The sequence below is a fragment of the Phaseolus vulgaris genome, chromosome 9 (assembly GCF_000499845.2).
Source record: "Phaseolus vulgaris cultivar G19833 chromosome 9, P. vulgaris v2.0, whole genome shotgun sequence".
Classification (NCBI taxonomy): Eukaryota; Viridiplantae; Streptophyta; class Magnoliopsida; order Fabales; family Fabaceae; genus Phaseolus; species Phaseolus vulgaris.
Window position 1 is genome coordinate 8,882,987 of NC_023751.2, and position 10,335 is coordinate 8,893,321.

A 10,335-nucleotide genomic window follows, 5' to 3' on the forward strand; every position below is an offset into this window, starting at 1 on the left:
AAGTGTGAAAAGATGGTGATCCGAAGATGCTGATGTTTGATGAAGGAGTTAATATCTCTAGAGGATAGTGGTGGGGAGCATGTAGAAGATGTTCAATGCGTACAGAGGGCATATGACCACTGGTGCAAGATTTGAAAGAAGAGAATCTGTATTGATGAGTATTTGTATTGTGGATCCACGTTTTTTGGTTTGATGGAATATCTTTATGGATCCAAAGATACTGTGGAATGGTGCCTAGGAATTGGTTAACGGATGGGTGTTGTTTTAATAATACTTAGTAAAATCGTGATGCAGGTTTCTATAATAGTTAGGATTTAATGGTTAAGGGTGGTTCAAGGCTACAGTGCTGTCATAGGGAGGTGCTTCACCTATAACGAACTGGATTTGGAAAAGAGTACCACTGGAAAATTCTGCAGCTGACTTTTCAAGAATAGGAAATCTTCCTTTAAGTTGAAGCAAAGGAATGATTCACTGGTGGAAGAATTAGTCTTGCAGTTTTTTGTTTTTGGTTTATGAACAATTATTATGTTTATGTTTGAGCAAATGAAAGCTTCCCTGTACTTTTATTTCTATGGTTTATATATGTGTAACTGAGAGTTGTATAAGGGTTGAGATACCCCTAAAGTGCCTCTTTTTATTCATTAATTCATTGCTGAAAAAAAAAATTGTTTTATGTATTGTAGAAGTTATTTGATAGAAAATTTAGAACAAAAAGTTTTAATATAAAATCAGTGTTATCAATTCACTTAACAACCAGGTTATAATTGTTTCAATTCAGAATAATCCTGAACCTAAAATCATTTTTTAAACGTGTGGTGTTTTATCTAATAAAATTATGTTAATTAATATTTATCTTAATTTTGAAAAATCTCAAATAAAACAAAACATCATATTGTTATAAAATAATAGAGGGAATATGTTTCTTGAGCACATGAAATTTTTAAACCTTGGACGCAGTTAGGTATTAATAAACTTATTATCGATTAACAACGTTTTCATTGAAATAAAGATGTGTTAATTGTTAATTAAATTATAATTGACAAGTTAAGCCATTTTCATATATTGACGACGATTGTCCACTAACTTTCTACCCTAAACCAACCCTCCTCCACTATCAGAGGTCACCATTTCACCAACCACCAAATCACCAATCAATCACCAATCGTGTGTGGAGAGTGAAATAATTTTCTTTAAGGCTTTCACCATAATCACCCAACTAATTATTTTTCAAGACCTAGTCATTCTTGCTGATAAAACCAATCGTGTTTTCTACACGTATGTCTGCACTATTAGTTATATTTTTATGAACTTTTATAAAATTATATGGCTAATTACATGTGCCAACTTTTCCAAAAATTACTTACGTCAATTTGACCAATAACCTTTTGGCAACATAGTAGGGTTAACCTATCTTATGCTAAGCGTGTACATGAAGCTAATATAATATGTATGTATTTGTAAAAGGGACTAAAGAGATTTGGTAAAGACATTCACAAGTTGTTGATTAGATGAAAAGGGAAGAAGATGAAACAAGTTGGCTTGAAGTTTCCACAAACAACATAAGAGTTTAGGGTGCTGATAAAAAAAAACATAAGAGTTTTAATATGTTTTCACTGTTGGAATGATAGGATGCGCTCTATGGTCTTTTAAAAGATAAATTATAAATTATCCATTGAATATTACATGTGGTAGCAGCTAAAACACGATACTCAGCCTGAAGATGAATGAGCAACGATGGTTTGTTTCTTCGATTTCTAGTTTAGAAGAGAAGAGCCATGAAAGACACAATAACCGGTGATGGAGCATCGTGTGTGATGAGAATTGATACGAGGCACTACCAAACAACGGGAAGGTGATTATGGCAGAATATATTCTTCCATTGCCTCCACACTCAAGCCTGCCCATAAAAGGTGTGTGTGTGATTCACTTTGATGTGGTCATGTTGGCTCTTTTTCTAAATTCACTTTCAAGGTTTCCTAGTCATGTGTTATGCTTTTAATACCTACACCACGATATTTCTCAAAAGAGTTCAAGTTTTTTTTAGCGTGGATTCATATCAAGTTATATTTCAGTTTTCAAAATAAAAATTCTTTGTAAAAGCTAGAGATTGAGGGTTGGTGAAAATTTTGATATTGGACAAAGAATTTTAGAAAAACCTTTTTAAATTGTTTAAGGGGTGTCTTTTTCTAATTAAAGTGTTGTGCAGGGTGGATTCAGACGAAAAACCAAAAATTTATTTATGAAGAGAAGAATATTGTGAAGAAAAGATATAAAGTCTCTTCAATTAAATTAGTTAAAGGTAATACTAATTTCCTTTCACTTATATTTGATTTCTAATTTTTTGATAAAAAAAAAATAGACTTATTTTAGAGATTAATTTATTTATTTTTATCTTATTTAGCTACATTCCTCTTTGAAAAATCATTGATCAAAGATGAGACACCAAATTGCATAGTCATTGCATGTTGCAGACTATTACCTTAAACATGTTGCACTATATGTCATCTTGAGTTTAAAGTTTTATGAGGTGAAATGTGGAATGTATGACTCTTTGAAGAGATTTGTGGGAGACATTGATGAGATGAGTAAGATTGATGTTCAAATTGAGAGTTTCAAGAGCAAGTCTTAATTTTTTGGTAGCTCAATGCACTCAAAACCAAAACTCATCACAATGGTGGGAATCATATGGTGATGAACATCCAGAACTACAAAGATATACAAGTAGAGTATTGATTTTGACTTGTAGTTCATCTGGTTGTGAGTTTAATTGGAGTTCTTTTGAAAATGTAAGAATTTAAATTATTGAAATTGATTTTATAATTATTTTTTATATGGTAATATGTTGTGTTAATTAATTTTAATTATAATTATTTAGGTTTACACTAAGAAAAGAAATCATTTACTTCAAAGGACCATGAATGATCCGGTGTTTATCATGACTAATTCTATATTGATGAAGAAAAAAGATATTAGGAAAACAAAAGACTTTGATGATCTTTCTTGATGAATGGACTTTGGAGCAAAATGAAACATTATAAGGTTTAGATGAAGACATATTAGTTGAAGTTGGAGAAGATGATGCTAGTAGAGGTGGTGGTGTTGTTGCATCCATGAATGATTTGGAGGTTTCTCCAATTGCTGATAATGATAAGGACATGGTGGATATGATATTAATGAAAATGAAGATCATTTGGAGGAGGAAGATAATTATTATGTGATTATTATGAATGTTTTTGAATCGAGTTACGATTTTTGAGTTACGAGTTTCACAATATTGTATATGAGAGATTGGTAAACCATAACCACTACCTAGTTTTACTATTTCAAATTCTGCGTAAGAAGCTTTTGAAGAGAGATTGGATTCCTGATACCACACTCGGTAATGAAGAGAAGAGGACTCATCATCGTAGAGAAAACAAAATAAGATGAATTAGCACAAATAATAGATTGAGATTGATCATACATATGCCAATAGTCTGCAGCATAATGTTCATTCTTAGCTCATATTTGACATTAAAGACGAGGGAGGATATTGGCGAAGAGTAAGAAGAAGAGGAAAGATTTCTGATGTTAAATTGGTCAACAGAAAAATGATTTTGTTGTTTTGGAAGTGATAGACGTGGTGGCTCTACATACATCATGTGAGGAGGTGAGAGAGGGAAAAAGAGAGGAGTAAAAGAAGAGAGTAAAGAGAGAGAATTTCAGAAAGATGAACATTATTCATTGGGTTACACACGTATAGCACAGAAGGGGTTTATATAGAGTAAAATAATACCCTAGATAACAAAGGCTCATATGAATATTACGTAACATATTGGTCTTGTTACCATAAATCTACTAGAGCATAATGGCTTGTAGGAAAATACGTTCCTCCACGTGAATGAAAAGAATAAGCAGTTGAGTCATGCAGCCATATGGACACACCAGAAATCATGAGCCTCTGACATAAAATACAATTCGTAATAAGAAAAAGAAATGAAGAAGTGACAACAGTACTGAGCTTCAGGGAGTAAGGATGGGATTGCTAAGACAAAAAAAACATGATAATATTTTTGTTGCCTCCTTTTTGTTCTTGCCAATAACAAGGTTACTTGTTCTTGAAAAGTTCCAAACAGTGTTCTTGGTCTAAGTTCCTGCTCCAAAACTTCTTATAATATTCAGCATATGTATATCCTCTGTACATGGCTTCAGATCCATCTTCAGTGAGTCGTGTTGCAGGGCTTATTAATGCCTGATCGTTCGGACAGAGAAATGAAGCCACAGAAAGCCTGGGCTTATCAACATTGACAACAGCGCGGTGCCATACACTCTTATAAAGCCCATTGCTCAAAGCCTGCAAACCACTCAAGTCCAATACGAAAACCGTTATTATCCCCACAGGCTTTTTTTTATGCGGGCTAAACTGAGAAGCCCAGAAAAGAATATTAAATTATTGAAAAATATTAATAAAATTTGTAGCATGGACCTGGAGTTGATCGCCTATATTGATGACGAAGGCATTAGGTTGAGGCTTAACGGCGAGCCAGTTTCCGTCTTTGAGAACTTGAAGACCAGAAACGTTGAGATCTTGGAGGAGAATTGTGAGTGCATTGGGGTCAGTGTGGCCTGGTAAGCCATAAGTGAGTTGTGGTTGTGGGCATGGTGGATAGTAGTTCACTGCCATGTGTTGCCCTTGTTCACCCAACACATTCTTTATGTAATCTTTCTCCAACCCCAAACTCTCTCCTATGTATTCCTCTATTCTCAACCCTAATTCCCTAACCTCTTCGCAGTATTTTTTCACCCTTTCCCTGCCAATCATATTGCACTCAAAATTTCAATTTCAATTTCCATTTTCCAATTTTCAATTCAGATTATTCTACAACAACAAACATGTCCCTTCTGTTTGTTTGACTGTAAAAAGTGCGGAGAAAAGCATCAGATCTGAACGTTAATCAATTAAAGGAGCTTACGTCAACACGCAAATATCTACTCACGTCACTGCTTATTCAATGCCACGTCACTGCTCATTCAACGCCACGTCACCGTAAAACAAAAATAAAATAAACTCATTTACATTTTCATTACATAACTCACCTTATCTTTTCCTCAAAACCTGATAGCTTCTGTGTGGATCTCATCATTTGTTTCTATTCTTTCACTTTTCTAAATACTCCAAACTACCAAATAAAAGTGTTATTTTTCTTTTTTTATTAATAAATTTCTTCTTCATATCATACACACATCATAAATAAATTTCTTTATTTATATTAATTAATTTAACGAATTTGATTTTAAGCATATGGACCGTATATTCTTATGTCGTTAAGTAAAAGAAAAAATACTGTTGAACAGTAAAAACTATTCGAAAACTGTTATTATTATTTAAGATTAATACATCCCAACATCTTATGGAATGAGATGTATAAAACATTATTTAGAATAATAATATTTAAGAAATTAATCCAATTTGTATGTCACCTAGTAAACTATGCTGGAATATCAATGTAACTATTTATAAAATCTTCTTATTAGATTTTGTTTTAATTCAAGCGATCAGTATTAGGTTACATTATTTTACTTTTTATATTTTTTTACTAGTTTTGCTTCAATAATAAAGTTTTATAGCAGCTACAATTTTCAATTTTTTTTGGTTATATTTCAATTTTTTAAAACATAAAGAATTAATTTAATTTTATAATTTAAATATATTTTTTTACTTTAGAACCTAAAATTAAAAAAAAAACATGTTTGAAGTCTAGAAGTCTCTTCCTATCCTATCATTATACTTTAATAGAAATTTCTTTAAAAAAATAGCAATTATCCTATCTAGATAATGACATTTTTTGCCCATACTTAGAACGCCATATGTCTCCATCCGCATTTACAAATTTTCAAAACATTATATTCATAGTTTTATAGAAAAAATATTATTTCTATTTATTTTGAATACTTATAATTTCAAATATTTCTCTTATTTTTTTAATGTGTATTCTGAAGAAACATTGCACGTAGCCACATGACCAGGTCCAAAAAATGGTTGAAAATAGATTAACAAACATTATTTTCTTTTTGGGTTACTCAAAAATAAGAAAATAAATTATATAACGAAAATTACTATACTTTTATTTTTTTTATCTGGTTCATTAATCCGACTCGACCCAAAGTTTAAATTAATTAGCTTAATTTTTTTTAATAAAACTATCGGCATTTTTTAATTCTGTTTTTTTAATAATTTTTTTATTTTTCAAAAACAATTTCTCTTAATAACATTAAAATTAGAAGTTAAAGAGTATACAATTAAAGAGAAAAGAAAGTGAGAAGTATGGTAAAAAAAGAATGTGTTATGTGTAGTGGAGAGAAAAAGTGGAAAGTAGGTATCTATATAGGAGAGAGAAAGTGGAAAGTAGGATAAGTGGGTTATGTGTATGTGTAGTGGAGAATCATAAAATTTGTTTCTTAAATCAATTTTAAAATTCTACAATTTTAATAAAAAAAGAATATCAGTTTAAATCAGAAAACGTACCAAATCTCCACACTCCTGTTAAAGTGGTCCATAAAAGTGGTTCACAAAATATTACAAATATCTTTAATTTTTTTATTTAATAGAGAAGAAGATATTTAAAACAGAAAAGTAACTAATCAATCTCTCCACTCTCTCCCTCTTTCCCCTCTCCAGTTAAATAATAACAAATAAAATAAATTTTAAAATTAAAAAATTATTTTATTAATTTTTGAAATTATAAAATGTCCAAATAACTAAAATAAATTAATACAATAAATTAAATATTAAATATTGACACAATGACCATAATACAATAATAAAATTAAATATTAATATAAGAATAAAATAGAAAAAAAAAATTAAGGACAGTTAAGAAGGGAATCCCTTTATATATAGGTATAGATATAGTGTATTTTAAGCTGAGAGGTTATAATCGGACTCATCCAACATGCTTTCAAAATTTATACTTTTTATCAATCATATGCAAATGATAAAATTTGTTGAGTTTTCGAATTAATTTTGAACATGTTTTTTATATTTATGTTATTTATTTAATCAAATATATTTATTTTATCTTTAAATTTAACAACTTATCTATATTTCATATACGTAGGGATATTTGAATTGAAATGAAAAGCTATATAAATAACTTTGAATTAAAAAAATTATGTGCTTGCTTAGGTAGATAAATGGGTGAAAAAATATAATATATTTTCAAATATATTTATCTTTATATTAAAATATAATTCTATAATAATTTTTTAAATAAAAATATCTTATGATATGTTACTTATTCATTCTCCCCTCTTACTTTATTTATAAAACATGAAGTTTCTTTCTTATGTGGGTACAATTAATTATAACTTTATATAGGTGCTTTCTCTCTTTCGTGTGTGTTTTTTTCAACTCTATATTATCGATAGTACAACGCAGTCAGAGCAGGAACTCAGATTTAAAATCACTCAATCGAGTCCAGTCTTTCTAGTTTTCTCTTTTTTTTCAAAGGACTCTCTTTTATTTATTTATTTATTAAATAGGGAAATGATCCCTGACAGGACCACAGTACTTTATTACGAAATTTGTGCCAATAAATTTCACAGGATATAATAAATAGGCACGTGCATTACTTAAAAGTTTATCTTTGTACTTTTCAAAAATATTTCTCTCTCTATTAACTCCCCAATTAAGAGAGAATAAAAAAAATAAGTTTACTAAAATGAAAAATATTGTAAGTATTTATTTCTATACTGAAATTTAATTATAATATTAGGTATGATAAATTTGTTGATTTGAGAGGGTAGGAAAAAGTGATATAAATAAAAAAGTATACATCTCAGATTTGGTTTGGTAGTAGGAGGAAAGGCAGAAATGTATATACATCTATGATTTGGTCTATGATAAAGAATCCATTGTTTTCGTAATCCATCCAAAACTAGAAAGCATGAGTTTTATATTGAATTATTTGAGTGATGAGAAAAAACATGTGTAGTGTGGGAAAGGAGAGAATGGAGAGAAGAAAATAGAAGAAAGAAACAAGAGCATTTGATTGGTGATTTTTGATGAAGAATATTTGCGGATAAAAGGATGTGTTTTGAAACATGATAAAGTGATGAAAAGGTATTGTTGTTTGTGTGCGTCATAATGTCACAAAGGAAGATGGTTATTGATTATGTCGGCTTATGAAATAAATAAATGAAATTAGTGTGAAGATATCATAGTGTAATACCTGGTCAGCAAATGATGAATGGTTGAGAGATAAGGAGAAAGAGTGAAAGAAGACTTACTTGAAAGAGGGAGGATTAGAAGGCCACTCAGGCACATACTTGTCCAATGGGTAGCAATGAAGTCTAAGATAATCCCTCCAATTATGAACAGTTTCTTTGTTGACATTGAAACTAGTGGAGAGTCTGGTTGTCTTTGAGGGGTCTTCAGAGTACAACTTCAGTTTCTCCTCCAGAGGCAACTTGAAGAACCCATGTGCCACCTCTGTCATTTCCCTCACAGCTTCTACATCCACCCCGTGATTCATCACCTGCTTCAATTTTTATATTCTAAATTTTTAAACTTTATTTCTTAAATCAAAAATATAATTCACAAAAATCTTCATCACACACCCCTCCTGCACCTGGAAAAACCCATAGAGCCTGCACGCTTCACCGATTTGGTGCACAATCTGGGCTCTGTTTTCACAGCCCAAATCGACTATTGGAACATCCTCGCACTCCAACACTTCGGAGAGACGAGGTCTCTCCGATTCCGGTCGGATGTAACTCTCCGGAAGATTCGAGTACCGGATTCCGGAAGAAAGCACCTTTCTGTCCATTTTTTATTATCCTACTTAAATACCAAGAACAAAGTTCATAAGAGGATGAAATAACAGTATGGGGAGTGGGAAGAGGGAAGTAACCGGTGAGAGTTTCGTGAATGATAAACTTAAGGCCTAGCATATAAGCATTTATAGAATGCAGGCGAATACGAACAAGAGAAAATTTTTTATTTATCTTTATTTTTGTCGTGTTAGGACCATGTCCAAATCTTTATGTTTCTTTTCTTATTTTAAAGGTTATAATAATAATTAGCCCTCTGTACTATGTGTAATAGTCTCTGGTGCTTACGCATTGGTCGCTCTTGTTATTAGTGTTGTGTTTGTTTTAACACATTTTGGAACAAACAAACATGGTTAACAGAAGTGTTAAGTGGCCAACGGAAATCCACGTAGTGACTCTGTCCACCGGCCAACCATGTTTCATGTCCAATTCCAAAGCTGAAGGTTAACATCATCATTATTAAGGATTAATATTCCCGTTTAAGAGACCCTATGTTTCAGTTTTGAGAAAAAAAAACCAGCGTTCATTTGTTCATCATTCTCTCACAATTTTGCATTTGCCATATTTTTTAGAGCCACTATAGTGGTGGAGTTCTATTGCATTGTTTTGGCTTGTTTCTCATGCATCAGTTTTATACTTTTACAATAAACAGTGCAGCATTTGGCCTTTGTTTACTTTTTCTGACACTGAGTATCTATTTGTCTTTCAGACATAATTCCAACTATAATTCCAACTATACCATGACGGTGTTATTTGTTCAAAAAATCAACAAACATTCAAGGGGAGTGGTTAGACTCGGTTGGAGGTTCGTTAACATATATAATGAATTAGTGTAAATTTAGTAAATAGACTTCTCAATACATATGTGTGGACACTAAAATTTTTGGAATATTATGGACACTAAAATTTTTTGGAATACAAAAAGAATTGTTTAATGCTTTAATTCAAACATGCTTGTTTTTATCGAGCATAATTTTATTCACATTTAAAAAAAAAATTATAATTTTTTATTATAATTATAAATAATTTATTATTTTAAATAGAATTTATTTTATTATTAATTTTATATTTTTAAACAAATTAGATGATCTAATATCATATAAAATAGACGATTCAGCAACTCATCGACCAAGACTTAATTAAATATATTACCTCGGCAACATCCATTATAATAAAGACTACATCCATTACAATAAATACAATGGTGTAGAAAGAGTCTAACATGAATAACATCAACAAGTCGACACAATCATGGGCATAATAATCTCAGTACCTAATAATCTCATATAACATAGTTAATTCATATGAAAAATGAGACTAAATTATCTTACAAATAGTAGACTTAATCATATGAAGCTCTTTCGGGTTTCACACTTGATAATTTTTATCTATATGATTTCAATATACCAATAGAGTCAGGATACCTTCTTTTAGGCAAAACCCTAACCAATAAACATTCTAACAATCTCAACACGATATTTCTTTTCTTGAAAATATTATGTCTCGATCATATTTTCACATAAT

At 30.7% G+C, this 10,335-nt stretch overlaps 1 protein-coding gene across 1 annotated transcript; it reads right to left on the reverse strand.

Moving 5' to 3' along the window:
• Window positions 1-3,699: 3,699 nt before the first annotated feature.
• LOC137821298 (protein DOWNY MILDEW RESISTANCE 6) lies at window positions 3,700-8,923 on the reverse strand. Its single transcript, XM_068625816.1, has 4 exons — window positions 8,610-8,923; window positions 8,269-8,516; window positions 4,466-4,790; window positions 3,700-4,333 (listed from the first exon to the last, which is right to left on the reverse strand). Exons 1-4 carry the CDS (start codon window positions 8,805-8,807, stop codon window positions 4,088-4,090), a joined length of 1,017 nt encoding a protein of 338 aa, XP_068481917.1. The 5' UTR covers window positions 8,808-8,923; the 3' UTR covers window positions 3,700-4,087.
• Window positions 8,924-10,335: the final 1,412 nt, after the last annotated feature.

Coding starts and splice junctions, on each gene's coding strand:
- LOC137821298 (XM_068625816.1), bottom strand. CDS start 8,807: ATGGACAGAAAGGTGCTTTCTTCCGGAATCCGGTACTCGAATCTTCCG. Junction 4,791..8,268: donor TCTAATCCTCCCTCTTTCAA/GTAAGTCTTCTT, acceptor TATGATTGGCAG/GGAAAGGGTGAAAAAATACT. Junction 4,334..4,465: donor ATATAGGCGATCAACTCCAG/GTCCATGCTACA, acceptor AGTGGTTTGCAG/GCTTTGAGCAATGGGCTTTA.